We start from the raw sequence: 17,796 nt of genomic DNA on the forward strand, positions 1-17,796 counted from the left end.
GCTAGGCGTGGTGGTATGCACCTAAAGTCATAGCTACTTAGGAGGCTGAGGGTTAAGATGGAAGACTGCTTGCAGTGAGCTATGACCGAGCCATGGCACTTCAGCTTGGAAGACAGAATGAGATCCTGCCTCTAGAAAGAAAAAGAAAATGATGGCTATGCTCCTCAACATATGGTAATTTTAATTCTCTTTATAATGAAATGTTAACTAGAACTGCTCACTTGCTATTTCTTTGGCCACTGTGATAACATTATTTACATTTTCATAGTTTACAAAGAAAGATGAATGTCTTGATTATAAATTATACTTTTTCTGTTTTGTATATCAAGAGGTAAAATGTTAATCCTTTGTTAAATATACTCTAATTTTTTTCTTTAATATAAAGTTTCTTGAGAAATTCATTTTAAATATAAATTGTATACAACTTTCAACCTGTCATTTATTACAAAATTAATTCATATGAATCAACCAACTACCAATGTTTTATTTTAACAGATAAAGTGATAAGATTATCTTTTGAAGGAGTTAAAATTTTTCAAAATTTCAGAATGTTCACATGTATAACATCCTGATTTTGAATTTGATATATTAAATTTTAATAATATAAATTGAAAAGGACTTACAATATTTTTTCTGAGTTTAGCAATATATCAACTTAAGAGGTTAACAAATATAACTTAGGAATATTTGCCCTTATTTTTATAATATATATACCAGTATAAATTTTGAATTTAGGTTGTTATGGAAATTACACTTGAAAATATTCAAATCTTAAAAATTAACATGTGACATTAAATCATGCAATGATTAATATTAAATTTGATACATTCCATTTTTAAATAAATAACAAAGGCCTATCTATATAGGTGGCATATATCTTTGAAAATTTTGCAATTAATTGTATTTGGCAAAGTTTTTGATAAATTGTGTAACATACTGCTTTTCCTACTCAAAATCAATATTCACATTTAGATTCTATGATCTATTCCAGACATGTTGACCTTTTCATGATATTTACTTTTAAAACTGATGACAAGTGAATTTCAGTGTGTGTAAGTCTTAGTCCATCATCCTGAGATGAAGGTCAAATGTCATTCTCATTCTTCAGAAAGCTAACTTACTTCACCTACAGGAGTCAATGTAATCTCAAGTAATATGTGTTTGAACTACTATTAGGATTTTTCTATTTCTGTAGGGTTTAAACGAAAGATGCATAAAAGGAATTTACTGACTCTGACAGTGTAACTAATTTCCAAAATCTCTAAATAGATAATTGACTGAAAACCCCTTAGCAAATATGAACATGCAGTGACAATAAGAGTATGCCTCTCAGATCTGCAACTACAGGAAGCACAGTTGATGAAGGTCACAGTTTCTGTGTTCTGAAATCTGTTTATGTTTGTATGAAGGACATATTTCCTAGGGGCTGCCTAAGGAGTCAAGTATTGAATGGCTGACTTATTAGGCCAACTAAATGATCTCTATAGTCTATTTCATTCATGTTATAATGTGAATTTGAGAATATAATTTTTATAGATAAGATTAACATTTTTCTCTATTTCTAATGAAAAATAAATTATAAAAAATTATTTAAACAAATATATGTAATTGTAAATAGATATGAAGAAACTACCCAATCACTTGAATGGTTAAAAAATCAAAGTTTAAATTTGGAATGTTTATGTGTAATAGGGGATATTACTTGGACTTAATTCATTGCACCCCCCCCCCCCCACCAAAAAAAAATGAAACTAGTTGGAGATAATTTTGAGAAAGAGAGATGGAGGATGTTTCAACAATAAAGAATGAAGAAATGCCATTAGCTTGTTAAAAACTCTTTGTTTAGCTCTTTGTTTCAGGGAAAGGTAGTAGAGCAAGAAGGAAGAATGATCACATGGGGCATGCAAATTCTAAGACACTAATATCATTGTTGTATCTTTGTCAAAAATAGAAACTGAAGGAATGAAATAAAAGAGGAACAATGTGGAAGATTTGTTACAATTTGAGATTTTTGGTTGTGTGTATGCTTCTAAAATATACAAACGTTTGTCTACAGTTGTAGAAAATGTCACAGAATCCTTGGAGTGTAGCTTTTCCAGTAGGAAGCCTCTGTGGCTGGTGGCACCTTTGCATGAATTCTGCTCAAGCCCACTGGGCTTGTTTCACCCACTCAGCCTAGCAGGCTTCACTTGGATTCCGCTACCAGCCTAGATCCCATGCCTGCCAAGGGCGAGCCAGGCACAGAGCAGTGAGGTGGGGATGAGTGAGTGAGTGCGGGGTCCACCACTGTGCACAGCCATGGACGCTGGCTACTGTGGTGGGAAGGGCAGCTCCAGGAGCCAGCACAGATGCCAACTCCATGCAAGCCTGTGGCTGGATCTGGTGCACCACAAACAGCTTCCACTGAGGGCACCCATGTCTGGATGAGGGGAACGTGGTGGCACCTGGTAGCTTGGAGACAACAGAAACCAGAGTCCCAAAGAGGGTGTCATAGGCCTGGCTCAGGGAGCCCCAAGGTCTGGGATCACTAAAAGGCCACTTTGCTTCTCTTCTCTCCTTCTCATCGTCTACAATGTGGCAAGCAGGGAGACATGTGTCAGCCGTACTTGTGTTACTGCTTTCAGTCCTGCCATTCAGCAGGTCCCAAGTTCTTGTCCCATATCCAGGAAGAATTAGGTATGTGGCCATCTGAAGGGTGAGCAAGGCAAAGAGGTGCTTCATTGAGCAACAGTATTTCTCTCAGGTGAACTGAAATGGGTAGCTCCTAGATGCAGGCAGCCTGTCCTGATGTCTGTAGCCCTCAGTGGAGAGGAGACCCAGAGTGGGTAGCTCCTATCCTCAAGCAGGTTGTCCTGATGTCTGCCTGAGTCTGGTTGAGTCTGGGGTTTTTATGTACTTTAGAAGGGAGAAAGTGATTGCAGATTGGTCCATGGGCAGCCATAGGCAGCCTGGAAAAAGCACCATAAGTTCTCACCCCAGTCCAGGGAACTGGCAGGCTGGGTGCCAGACTTCAGGCAATCCTTGGCTAGAAGGTGAGGTTTCACCAGACCCATCCCTTTCCACCCAGAGCCTGTCTGCCTTCTGTTGCCATTCATGGCACCCAGGCCATTTTTGCCCAAGAGGTGACTGCAGGCCTGCTCCAGGACACCCTCAGCCCCACCTTGGTTTCCTTTCCATGCTCACTGGTGCCCAAAGTGCAGAGGGGGCTGAGGTGGCAAGGGGCTTGTGTGTCAGCACCACCGTGAGTGCGTGCACACCCAGCCAGGTGGTAACAATGCTCGGGGCTTGATCACAGCTTTGCTCCGAAATTGGAGCAGGCTTCGGAAGCAGGGAGAGGCCAGGCATTGGGAGAACACACTTTGAGCCTGTAGCAGGAGGCGGACCCAGGTCCACAGTCTCAGCTGGGAGCTCTGGGCTCTGGCCCCACCAACTCAGAAATGCATGGGGCCCCTGCCTGTTCCCAGCTCTCACTGACTCTGCAGAGTGCACAGCCCCAGCTGTGCTTCCCTGGTTGCAGCCAGCGTCTTTGCAGCAAATGCTCCAGACAGGTCGCTGCTGTCATCAAAAGGAATAGTATACAGTATGAAGAGTTATATATTTCAAAAGTTTTAAGAAGAACTCATTGTTTTCTGGATAGAACAGATGTTCATTAATGACAAATGAACACACAATGTCTTGATCCTCCATTTCACCTAAGTGACTCCATAAAAGATTGATGTGAAAAGGTCATGAAATTAACAAAATGAGTCTGTTTCAATTACTATAACAACCCTACAAAGCAAAGAGAATCAAGTGTATAGTAATTCTTATCTACTATAACTCCGGCCATTATAAAAGTAAACATATATCTCTATGGGGCAATTTTCTTCCCATTATGTGATTACTCCTACCCTTGATTATTTGAAGTCAGCCATCAGGAAATAACACATAGTTCACAGGATTTGAAAAAAAAAAAAACCTCAAATCTTTTTCCAATACATATAAAAATCTTAATATTATAAATTATAAACCAGACAAACATCATTTTCCTTAAGAAATGTGTTTTTAAATACCGACAACCTACTTTATTGAGTATAGGGTTGTCTTTGTAAAATTTTTGAATGATTTTCAAACTTCATTATTTCTTTTTCAAAGGAAAGTAAAGATTTTTTTTTTTTTTTTGAGACAGTCTCAAAAAAGCTCTGTCATCCAGGCTGGAGCGCAGTGGCACAAACTTGGCTCACTGCAAGCTCTGCCTCTTGGGTTCACACCATTCTTCTGCCTCAGTCTCATGAGTAGCTGGGACTATAGGTGCCCGCCACCAGGCCCGGCTAATTTGTTTTTGTATTTTTAGTAGAGACAGGGTTTCACCGTGTTAGCCAGGATGGTCTCGATCTTCTGACCCTGTCATCCATCCGTCTTGGCCTCCCGAAGTGCTGGGATTACAGGCGTGAGCACCACCATGCCCAGCCGTAAAGAAGTTTTTAAATATGGAAACGAAACAGAGGCATACCATGATTAACTATGCGGAAGGAGGGGTTGACTTTTTATTATGTCGTTACTTTTACATAAGTCAGAAAACCTATTAATTATCTGTCATCAAAACTTTGCAGGCAAAGCAGCAGGATTTTCCTTTAGCAATTATTAAAGTACTTACTATGGTGTTTATTACTTGTGCCTATTATTTTATTATTTTACAATTTTAGAAGAAGATAATGATAGATCTATTGTTATATTCCAGCAACTAAGCAATTACCAATAGAACAACATAAAAGTACTTTCAATTCTAAAAAAAGAACAATGGATTTTGTTTCTCTGTCTAGCTAGAACTGGTATATTGAAAAATGTTATGCCAAATAGTAAATGCAACCTCTCAAACATTTTTGATGGTCTTCGCCATGCTAGTTTTCAGCTCATAACTCAAATTTACACTTTGCCATTATGCTTTCATTTTTATTTTCTTTTTATTTTACTTTTGTGACCAAGACACTGAAACTTCTCAGAAAACTGGAGAAGGTAATTGGTTGTATCAAATATCCAATCTTTAGCTTGAAATTCAGAAAGGTTTGGCTTGGAATATGTAATGTTAATACTCATTAAACTGAAATTACTAAAAATACAGATTTTTAAAACCAACCAGAAATGTTAATCTGAGATTTGCTTTGAATTAAAAAAAATAAATATTCATTTTCTTGTTATTTTAAGAACAATTTACTTCATTAATACATATTTAAATGTAAAAATACTTCTATTCTGTTATATCATCAGCTCATGTACCCACCCCATTTTGCATTCTAAGTCATTTTAAAATCACTGTGGCAATTAAAATCTATAAATCTGTAAATTGTTTACAATCACATATTTAATGTGCAAGGTCTTCGCCTATACCATTTCCCCTTTTTCCTCAACAATTGAGGTAACACTAGGACACAGTTGCCTAGCAAGGAACAGCATTCCTCTCCCCTTGTTAGAGCTAAATGTAGACCTGTACCTGGATTCTCACAACGAAATGTGAACTGAACTGAAATGAGGTAAAATCAATTCTCACCTCACTTGATTAAGGAAATCTCTAGATGTGGACTTCTATCTCTTTTCCCCTTTCCCCTGACTAAAATGGTAATAATGAGTTATTTTGAAACAGAATGTTGAAGATGGTCACCCCTGAGTTGTCCCAGGTCCCTGAACTCTAAATCATTGAAATTTGGTGGTTTTCTATTACAGCGGCCTAAACTAGCCCTAACTCAATCTGATTGCCCTGAAATTTAATGATTTAATGACTATCTAATAGAAATAAGTCAATGGAGTCAGTGACGGGAGGGGGAGGTATGGGTCAATGATTCAGTTAAATATTCTACGATAAATAAATATTTTATCTTTAATATCTCTCCTTTATACCTAATCATTTGTTAAATGCTAATTTTCCCTATGGAATTCAAACACAAGTATTGGAATGAAGACATTCCTGAGATGTAATAACCATGTGTACCTCAGCTTACAGTGCCAGATTACTGCTTTCCATCTGTAACACATTATCTTCTCTTACACCCTACAAAGAACATAAATCTGGAGCTATCATTTTTGTTTCCCCCAAATTTGATCACAAGAAGTAGAAGGTTTTTCACTAGGAGTAATTCCAACACAAAGGACCATCCTAATGATCAAAAATTAATAATGTCATTTAGCATCTCTGGGAATTATGTGCATCCAGTTGAGGCAGTAAAATGAATTTGAAAACAGTAGAGAGGGAATGAGGCATATGAGGTTGGCAGAAACCATTATGTGCTTCACTTTTTTTTTCATTAAGAAAGGAAAGTGTGGCCGGGCGCGGTGGCTCAAGCCTGTAATCCCAGCACTTTGGGAGGCCGAGACGGGCGGATCACGAGGTCAGGAGATCGAGACCATGCTGGCTAACACGGTGAAACCCCGTCTCTACTAAAAAATACAAAAAATTAGCCGGGCGAGGTGGCGGGCGCCTGTGGTCCCAGCTACTCCGGAGGCTGAGGCGGGAGAATGGCGTGAACCCAGGAGGCGGAGCTTGCAGTGAGCTGAGATCCGGCCACTGCACTCCAGCCTGGGCGACAGAGCGAGACTCCGTCTCAAAAAAAAAAAAAAAAGAAAGGAAAGTGTGTTGGCCTCCAAAGCAACCTGAAATGGCACAGGCATATTGCCAAACTAGCAATTGAACATATTAAAAGAAAATATCATACAGAAATAAAAATATTCTACCATGAATATTGTTTTTAAAATGTCAAGCTGGGAAATACTGCAATATGAATGAGAATGACTTTTAAATATGATTAATTAATTATGCGATTAGTTGTTGGAAACTAATAAAATGTTGAACAACTTATATTAGTTGAAACAGCAGTAGCTAATGGGACTAAGCCTTCTAAGGAAATGATGCAGACCACTTAGTTCCATATTTTTTTGGCCAGAAAACAGTCAAATGGCAGGATTCAGAATTCACCAGTAGTTAGTAAGGAGAGGAAATGTAATCCAGCTATATACCCATGAGAAAAAGGATTTAGGAGGCATCCAGATACTGCTCTCTATGTATTTCCTCAATGATCTTCAAAAAGAATGAAGAGATAATTGAAGATGATAATCATTAGACTTAAGTTTCTTTACAGTTCAGTTAAAATTTTGGTTCAAATTTAGACCTATATGAACATAATTATATTCAATTACTTGCATTTATCCAAAAAGTAGTGTCCTTGTTCACATTTGGTATAACATCTATTTTTCAAATTTTCTGGTTATTTGATAAAAATTTAATCCTTTTAAGTATTCAAGTACTACTAAATGCATTATGACCAAAATACTGATTCTTAGAATCTCTGGGAGTTATGTGTGTACAATTGTGCATATTATTAATACACAGTAGGATGCAACAAGATTACCAAATTATCTTTATAATTCAGAATACCAAATGAACTGGGCTAATGAAGGGCAATTTTGTAATTGTTAGAAAAGTTCTGAAAGTTCAAAATTCTCCCACATATATCTATGTGACTGTTGTTAATTTTAGTACCACACAATTGGCTAATTTTTGTTCTCTAAGTTAACAACAACTTTATTAAGAGAATCTATTTGAAGTTAATAGTTTTATGCAGAGATGGTACAAAATGGTAAATTACACGTTGAACAACACAGTTGCATTTTTAAAACACGGCATTAAGCAAAGATACTTAATAAAGAGAGTTAAATGAGCAATGCCCTGCTTCAATTTATGACCTTGGCCTGGATATTTTAGCTAAGAGAGAAGTCTAGAGGCATATTTCTATTAACAAGGAAATGAGTTCTAAATGAAAACCTAGAGAAACGAGTACACCACTTAAGTTTATTTAAAAAGGAAGTTTAAGCATTTTATCACTTTCTTCTTCTCTTGGAGTTTCCAAAGATAATTAGACTTGCCGCAAGGGGCTTTGAAGAACACAGATGGGAATTTTAAGTTAAAACTGTGAGCGTTTTTTTGGATTCACTTAGAAGAGTAAGTATATATTTTTTGAGAATACCTGATCTAGATAATTTAGCGAGAAACATAGTTTATATCCGTCCTGTTCTTGAGAACTTCAAAATTAACACATTCAGAGAAGTTCTTCAAAAACAGAAAACTGTGCACAGGAGTCCCCCTTTATTTATGGGGGATATACTCCAAGACCCCCACTAGAGGCCTGGAACTTCAGATGACAACAAAGCTATATTTACTATGTGTTTCTTTTGTTCGTTTGTTTGTTTTCAATCTGATAAACCAGACTTACTAAGTGACTGATGGGCAGCCTGGATACGATGGACAAAAGAATGATTCCGCTCCAGGGCAGGGTGGCACAGGACAGCATAAGATTTCATCATGCTACTCAGAATGGCATACAATTTAAAACTTATGAATTGCTTATTTCTGGAATTTTCCACTTAATATTTTCTGACCACGGTTGACTTTGGGCAACAAACTGTGAAAAACGATACTGTGGATAAGGAGGGGACTATTGTATCCCATAGCAAGGAATTGGAATCCAATCCAAAGGACTGGAAGCACAGGTTTCTATTTCAGAAAAAAGGAAACTAATAGATAATAATGTACATATGGGTGAGAATAATCTTTTAAAATGATTAAACAAGAATTCTTATTTGTTTTACATATGGTTTACATCTCAATGATTTACATACATGCTATAGAGGATTTTCTGCTAATTATATTACACAATTTACTTTTGTGTAGATTCTTCTAAAGGCAGATTTGTATGAAAGGATAAAACTGCTTGGTTCAGTGTGTTAAGTGTTTGCAGATGTGTCCCTCACCTACCTTAATCCTCAGTACCTTAGCTCCTCCTGTAGCTTAAAATTATTAGTTCAATCTAAGAAATTGTAAAACACTAAAATCATCCTAGAACATGATCAAGTTCTCCATTATATGAGATATTCATTTTTAATTATCCTCAATTATTATCATCATCCAACTTTCACTTTTTCTTTGGATAGACTAAACTACTAAAATATTCTGGAATTAAATGTAGACTCCCATACCCCTTATTTATATTTCTGCATATGCTGATTATTCAGTGTGGAATTTCTGTCTATATCTTTTTGGATTGATTAAACTCTAGATTTCCTTCAAGATACAACTTAAAACTATGTTAATCATGTTCAAACATAGTTAAGTGTCCCTTAGGCTGCTTCCTCAATACTGTGATGTTATTTTTACCACTGTGTTTTCACAGTGTATTATATTTTTCATACAGTTATTTGTTTCCAGAGATACCAGAGAGCTTGCTTTCTCTCTCTCTCCAGGTAAGGATATGGCAAAAAGGCAGCTGCCTGTAAGACCAGAAGAGACCCTGAACCTGACTGTGTGGACACCCTGGTCTTAAACTTGGATTGTCAGCTACCAGAACAATAAGAAATGAACTTTCTGTTGTGGCCAGGCGTGGTGGCTCATGCCTGTAATCCCAGCACTTCGGCAGGCCGAGGCGGGCATATCAGGAGGTCAGGAGATCAAGATCATCCTGGCTAATGCGGTGAAACCCCACCTCTGCTAAAAATACAAAAAATTTGTCAGGCGGGGTGGTGGGCGCCTGTAGTCCCAGCTACTTGGGAAGCTGAGGGAGGAGAATGGCGTGAACCCGGGAGGTGGAGCTTGCAGTGAGCTGAGATTATGTCACTGAACTCCACCCTGGGGCAACAGAGCGAGACTCCATCTCAAAAAAAAAAAAAAAAAAAAAAAATAGAAAATAATTTTCTGTTGTTTAAGCCACCCAGTTTGTGGTATTTTGTTATGGCTGCATCAGGTGACTAATACAGTATATATACAAACCATAAACTATAATATATAATATTGGCGTAAATGCATATTTTATATATATAAATGTATATGTATTATATGTGTGTATATATAGTGTGTATATATACAGTATATTTATATATAAATTTATGTATACACATAGTATCACAGTATATATATACACACACTACATTTATATATATGTACACACTATGTATATACACACACTATGTACACACACAAACGCACACACATGCACACATACACACTGATTAGATGGAAAATATCATTGCAGATTACATGCCAAAATTGGAAATTGAATGAAATTTTCTACCTGGCAATAATGAGAAACTAAAGGTCTATTTCTAACCATTCAGATCATTAATCAGAATTGAATCCCCAAAATATAATGTTGTATTTTAATAAGTTTGTATCAATTTTTTAAAGTATCTATTATTCATTAAACCATTACTAAAACATATTTTATACTAAATTGTCATATTAACTATTTAAAAATTTAAAATATATGTTAATTTAGAAATGCCAAAACCAAAATTGGAAGTCTACTCATAAATTCATATTACATCAATTTTGAGAGACTCCTTTCAAAAATGCCCTAAACATTTTATGTATTTCAAAATCAGACAGAAATCAATACCTATATTCCTCCTGTGTGAAGCGTGGGATCTCACCAGGATGTAAGACAAGAATCTTCACTGTGGCACTGCTGGACATCACAGGCTCCCCATCATCAAAAGCAACCACCACCAACTTAAAAAGCAATACAATTCATGTTAAAGATTATAAATAAGAACAACATAACAGCATAATTTTTATATGTAGGTTTTTAATTATTGGATTCCCTGGTTTCAGATGGGGGAGCAATTTCTTCACTGCCTACTAGGTGGCAGACGCTAGAATATACTACGTTCTCACTTAATCTTTACAATAATCCAGTCAGATAAATGTTATTATTTTCACTTGCCAGATGAGAATCCTTGAATCCTCAAAGAAGTAACTAACTCTATGATTAAAAAACAACTACCACTAAAACAAGTATATTATACGATATCTCTCCAATTAAAAACTCATTTCCATAATTCCACTGGGGCCTACAGTAAATACACATGATTTTATAGCACTAATACACTTATTTAAAAAGTGTTAAATTCCGTCACATAAAAAGCTAATTAGCTTGCTCAAAAAAGAAATTAATTTTCCCAGTGAATTAGTTGTTTTTGAGATTATAGGGCAGAAATACTTTACTCTAGAGGATAAAATTGGAAATCTTTGTAGTTTAACATTCTTTGGTATACTATCTCTTAAAAACAAATTATTAGGCCAAGTTCATTTGGTATAGCAGAAATTGTTCAAATGATGAAAACTAAGAAAAAGCTTCAGCATTGAGGTATGATGTCTGATATTATTTATCACTGCAATAGGGTTTATAATTGATTTTCTTTAACAACCTATATTACATCAAAGCAATTCTATGTTTACTTTAAGATATGTTAAATACTTTCAAAACTATGTGGTCCTCTGAAATATAAATTCTTTTGGAATCTGCAGGTTAATAATGTAAACTAATTCAACTTAGATCACAGAACCATCCTGGATCTCAGGATCTCATCCTGAGAGCTACAACTGACCTTTGGGTTAATGCTAATTTACAAACTGATCAGCTGTTCCAAACAGTGGTAAAATCATGAGCGACACAGTGCTCACTGATACTTACGTGGTTAACTGATAAAGCTATTTCCCTACTATAGAGTCAAACGCTTTATTCACAGTAACAAAAATTATTCTAAGTAACTATTATAAATGGAAATGTTCAAACACTTAATAAAATTGTCTACTTATGGTAATGCAAAATATGTTTTTAATACCTTGCCAGGTAGAGACAGGCATTATTTTGTCAAATATATTTTTAAATATGTAAAAAACAAAAGTGTGAATATGTTCTGTTTCATTAGTTTTTGAAGAAAAGTAAAATTTGACAAAAATCAAATAGATATAGATATTTTCCTAGATAAATGCAAAGATTAACATAACAACATCCAACTGTTGAGTGGTATTAGGAAAATGGATACTCTCAGGAAAGATAAAGAATGCATAGAAAGAGTTATTTTTTTTCAAGTTTTCTAGAATTATATCAAGAGTACTTATCTTAAGAAAAAAATGAGTAAGGGAAAAATGATATTCATACACATAGTTGCAGGATAGCATTTATTATAACAAAAAATGGAAACAGTCTAATTGTAAAGCAACTCAATATGATATTAAAAAGAAAAATATAATGTTATACTCATATAGTAAAATACTATGAAACCACTAAAATAACAGCATTAATGTCACTTATTGGCATAGACAACATAATATTGAATTTAAAAAGCAGTATGTATAAGACTATGTGATTTGAAAACATATTTATATATTTGTATTTGTATGAAATGTCATCATGAGGATAGAGATCAAAATTGCAAATTCTGGCTGTCTCCAAGATGTGAGATACCAAGAGGTTTTCTTTTTACTATTTTGGAAGTTTCTAAGAAAAAAAAAAATTGTAATTTAAAAAAATTAAAAAGGAGAAATATTGAAATAAAAAAATGTGCTGTCATCTGTTAAGTCAAATTCTCTAACAAAAATTAAACATCAAATAGACTACATAATGAAAAGAGACACTGACCTTAAAAATTGTTGTAGGTTCTTCATTAAGATTGACTCGTGTTACTACTCTTCCAGAATCTTCTTCCACATCAAAAATACTGGCAGGGTAAGGAAACTGGACATCATCTACTCTATACCTCACACGACTTGCAGGTAATCCCTAAAATAAAATTATTACTTATTAATTTGCTGTCACCAAGTTAAAACAAAGTGTAACCATAACATTAAATGGATCTTTAAAATTCATGGTCTTTCAGAAGTGAAAATCGTATTTCCATAATTTCATTCTTTCAGGGTTGAAATGTAGCCAGATCATTATTTCTTCATGATAACTCAATCTGAATCAATGAAGTATCTCTACTACAGGTTATTTTAAAATGATTTATATGAGGGAAAAATTAATGGTTGCTTTGGGCATCTTCTCTACCACTTTCCTTTAATTATGTGAATTACATCTGCCTCTCAAGACAACCAATATCTCCTTTTTTAAATTCAGAGACAGGGTCGTTCTTTGTTGCCCAGGTTGAACTGCAGTGGCATCACCATAGTTTCCTGTAACCTCAAAACTTTCAGTTTCAAGTGTTCCTATCCCACTCTAGCCTCCCAAGTAGCTGGGAATACAGGTGTGTGCTACCATGCTTTGCTAATTTGAGAGGACTGTGGTAAAGTGCAGGAATGGGCATGAAAGCTAAAAAAACAAAAATTATTTACCATCTACACTGTGTTGATTACAATGCTAGGTATTTCTATACATCATTAAATTAATGCTCAATCCTTTAAATTACATTAATAATGAAGATGATAGTAATAATGGGTAAGTTAACGATCGCTAACAATTGCTAGATGCTTACCGTGTGCCGCAACGATAGTAATGATGACGTATGTGTACTCTTTTACCCCTGTTAGAGCTAATGAACTTGTGGCTTACAATAATTAAAGAATGCTGAAATATTCCAGGTATAGGCAAGATAAGTTGGAACACCAAAGTATTTCACTTTTAAAGAAAACAATTAAAATTTGAATTAAAATTTGGTAAGATATTAAAAGAATCAAAGTGATGATAAAGGAACAGTCAAAACTTTGCTGGCTGTCCTCACTTATATTAGGTTTTAGATTGGTTTCATTTGGAACTACATAGGGTGACACTGAGGTGAGCATTATAACATTTACAGTGCTTAGGCCTCGTGAATGTCTTAAGAACTAGAAGTCAAATAAATATCTTGAGCACAGAACTAGTATGTGGTAAAGTTTGACTTCAAACCTAAACACTAAATTACAATATTAGCTCTTCAGAGAAAGAAACACTTCTATTTGGCATTATTCTGATGCAGAAAAAGCAAGAACATTATCCCCACAGGGTGTTGATTTGCCTGGACTTGACACTTTGGTGTAAAAACAGTTTGGAGAACGTTGTTTTTTATATTGCCATTTTCTTCATGACTGTCCTTGAAAATAATCTGTTGCTCATGTTGGTTCATGAATTACAGTTGGGCTACGAGATAAGTATGTGAATCTTCAGTATTTGTATAATTCCTTATTTTCTGTAAGTTCAGTCCTTTCATATACTACACATCACCACTGATCACTGTCTCCTTGAATACATTCTTTGTTTAACTTTTTTCCACTCTTCTGCCTTTTCTCCTTCCCATCTGGTGCTCTGTCTCAGACTTTTTGCTTGTTCTCACTCTTTCTGGCTACTAAATGCTGGAGTTTTCCAAGGCTCTGTTATGAGAACTTCTATATTTTCTACTTCTACTCTTGGCCCCTGGAACCTCTCCCAGTCCAATAGCTTCAAATATCCTCTATTTGTTCATGAATACCAAATTTTAATATCTGGCTAAACTCTGAACCTTTTAAGTCCAAACTTGGACATATAATTGTCTGCAGATATGCTATTTTCAAATAAACATATTCAAAACCAGAATGATTTCATCTCCCAAATTTATAACTCTTCTACTATAGATAATGGCTCTACCTTTTACTAAGGTGTTCTGTTTGAAAGCCTAGGGGTAATCATTGATCCTTTCTCTTAAGACCCATAGCCAAATAATCATCATATCCTGCCAGTACCTCAATGAATATATGCCCTAATGTCTACTCATATCCTCTGTATTTTCTGCAGTAGACTCTTAATTGACTTTCTGCTTCAATTCTATTACAATTATCTCATGACTCCTGCTCAAACCCCTCCAATGATTTTGCATCTCACACACACACAAAATAAATACAAAGTTGTTAGTATGGGCAATCTGATCCTAAAAACATTTAATTTTTGCCTGCTCATCTGATTTCACCTTGCTCATTTCTCTTTCACACATTTTCCTTGTTCCTGCCTCCTTGGCTTTGCCAAGGCAATAGTCCTTTACCAGGAAAATAAGGTAGCAATATAATACACTCATTTCACAAATTGTTGGCTAATACATTTACCCTCCTCTTCTCCAGGCATTCTCTAATACTCCCACTAAATTATCTTTCTTCAGCAACACTGTCTGAAATTATAGCATATATTTTATGTATTTACTTGTTTACTGTTTGTCTCCCACATAAGAATACAAGCTTCATTATGGTAGGGACTCTAGCTGAGTACCTTGAATATTACCTGACCCATATATGTATTCAAGGAGTATTTGACTGAATGCATAAATAGGTGAATGGATAACCACATATCAAGGGTGCCCAGACACTTCAACTGATATCTAAAGTATTCATATATTTCAAGGTTTGGGAAATAGAAAACATTGAATACACCTTGAAAAGCATGTTAGGGAACTGTCAGTTCTGGGATAATGTTTTTATATAAACCACTGATTTCACCTAGTGGTGGATGGTCAATTCACCCACTGAAGATGTATAGAAACAAGGGCATTTTTTTAAGAAAAACTTTTGCCTATTTGGACATAATCAGACTTATTATAATCATACACAATGGCTAACCTTGTGTATGACTTGCCTGAGAAAGAGCAGGGGTTTAACAGAACACATTGTAGGACTTGGGGCACAGTGTCATGCAATGTCAGCAACTTTGCTTGCATTTTAATAATAATGATAATAACAAGAGTTGTTAGCTATCGGTTTGAGTGTTTCACTATGTATCAGACTGTATGTATTACATGCATTTTCATACTTATGATAAGTTCAGAAGTTGGTATCAATAGTACCTACATTTTTTTTTTTTTTTTTTTTTTTTTTTTGAGACAGTCTTGTACTCTCGCCCAGCCTGGAGTGCAATTGTGCGATCTCTGCTCACTGCAACCTCCACCTCTTGGGTTCAAGTGATTCTCCTGCCTCAGCCTCCCAGGTAGCTGGGACTACCGGAGACCGCCACCATGCCCTGATAATTTCTTCTATTTTTAGTAGAGACAGGTTTCGCTATGTTGGCCAGCCTGGTCTTGAACTCCTGACCTCGTGATCCGCCTGCCTTGGCCTCCCAAAGGGCTGGGATTACAGGTGTGAGCCACCACGCCCAGCCCTACTACCTGTATTTTTAAAATAATAAAATCTAGGCTTTAAGAATTATTTTCTGAAATTTCCTTAGCTGGATAATGGCAAAGTTATTACTCGAAGAAACTTGGCTCACACTAAAACAGAGGTTTTTAACATCAAATCAACTTAACATTTTTTCAATACTATCTTAAAGGCAATAGTCCTTTACCAGGAAAATAAGGCGGCAACACAATTGAGCAAAATTACTTGGCAAAGATACTATAGAATTTGATGCCCTAGTAAATCTTGCCTTAGAACACTTTCTAAGCGGTTATGCAGCACATAATCCAAGTCACCTCCAGAACAGGAGGTCAATGATGAAAAAGCATAATTATAGCACCCACTGTTTCAAGAACAAATTTTTAGAGTTTTTGCTAGCATGAGGACCCATTCAGTCTGTAGTACAGTGACTAAAATTACTTATGACAATCACAGATTGGCTCTCGAAAACATAAAATAAGTTAATTATACTTAGAATCTTCTTTTTAATAAAGCCAACATATTTGTAATGCATATGGAATTATGTCTGCAATTGATAAAATGAAAAAGAAAACATGCTGGTATTATGGAATATTATCTCTCAGACGCCTAAAATAGTTTCCTATCCAGAACATCTTAGAACTTCCTGGATGATTTTTACAGATAAGATTGTATGTATATAAATATGAACATATGACTAAAATAGTTTGCTATCCAGAAAATCTTAGAACTTCCTAAATGATTTTTACAGATACGACTTATGTATATAAATATGAACATACATGTTACATAGTGACTATATCAATAAACTTTTTATTCTAAGATTGCTATTATTCTATAGATTACCATACCATCATGAAAGTGTGGCCCTGATAGGATTCAGTTAGCCTACAAGAAACATTTTGATTCTTTTATCACCCATGTTATCAAAGTACCACATTTTATTTGATATCACATATTATGATAACTAAATAACTAAAATGATGTAGAATTTCCTCTGAAAATATTTTAAAATTTTTTTCTCTCTCTGTCCTTTCCTACTATCTTCCTTCTCTTCTTTGCTTCTTTTTGCTTTCCCTTCCTCCCTCCTTTTCTTTCTTTACTTGTTTCCAAAGTCTTTTTAAAATAGTTGTATAATTACACTGTATAATAGGTAAAGGTAATTAGCTTTGGGAAACAGCTCTAGTACTAACATTATTTCTGGGAAATTTACAACATGAATCAAGTCAAATTCATTGTTTTAATAAATCATAAAAATAGCTGTGGCTTTAATCTTGGAAAAACCTCTCATTTTGAAACCCAGAATATCAAGTACTCTATAAAAAAGTTATAAAGTTGATCACTTAAAATTACTAATAATTAGTATTTTTAAAATATCCTTTAACACTTGATTCCACTAAAATATACTAGATATGATCAATGTATTCTAATATATAAAACTCACTCTTATTGGATATGTTTTAAAAACTAAAATAACATAGTATATGAGTTTATGAATTATGTATCTTAATAATTATGATATATGTGACAAATATTTAAGTTATCATTCATATATATGTATATATATATTTTAAAGACAGGATCTTGTGCTGTCACCCAGGTTGATGTGCAGTGGCACGATTATAGCTCACTGCAGCCTTGAACTCCTGGGCTCAAGCAATCTTTCTGCCTCAGCCTCCCAAGAGGCTTGATATGGTTTGGCTTTGTCCCCATCCAGATTTCATCTTGAATTGTAGTTCTCATAGTCCCCACGTGTTGTTGGAGGGACCTGGTGGTAGGTAACTTGAACATGAGGGTACCCTCATGGTGTTCTTGTGACAATGAGTGAGTTCTCACAAAATCTGATGGTTCTGTAAAGGACTTTCCTCCTTTTTGCTTGGCACTTCTCCTTGCTGCTGCCATGTGAAGAA

General features: G+C 35.2%; 1 protein-coding gene across 7 annotated transcripts in view; it reads right to left on the reverse strand.

The window, feature by feature from the left end:
- The window catches only part of PCDH15 (protocadherin related 15), a 914,927-nt gene that overhangs the window by 143,759 nt on the left and 753,372 nt on the right, over positions 1–17,796 (reverse strand). For all 7 annotated transcript variants that reach the window (XM_031652624.1, XM_031652623.1, XM_031652622.1 and 4 more), the window contains 2 exons: positions 12,444–12,584; positions 10,416–10,528 (listed from right to left, as the gene is read on the reverse strand). In XM_031652624.1, the coding sequence (XP_031508484.1) occupies positions 10,416–10,528; positions 12,444–12,584 (254 nt within the window). The remainder of the gene's footprint in view (positions 1–10,415; positions 10,529–12,443; positions 12,585–17,796) is intronic.

Source organism: Papio anubis, chromosome 11, assembly GCF_008728515.1.
Source record: "Papio anubis isolate 15944 chromosome 11, Panubis1.0, whole genome shotgun sequence".
Classification (NCBI taxonomy): domain Eukaryota; kingdom Metazoa; phylum Chordata; class Mammalia; order Primates; family Cercopithecidae; genus Papio; species Papio anubis.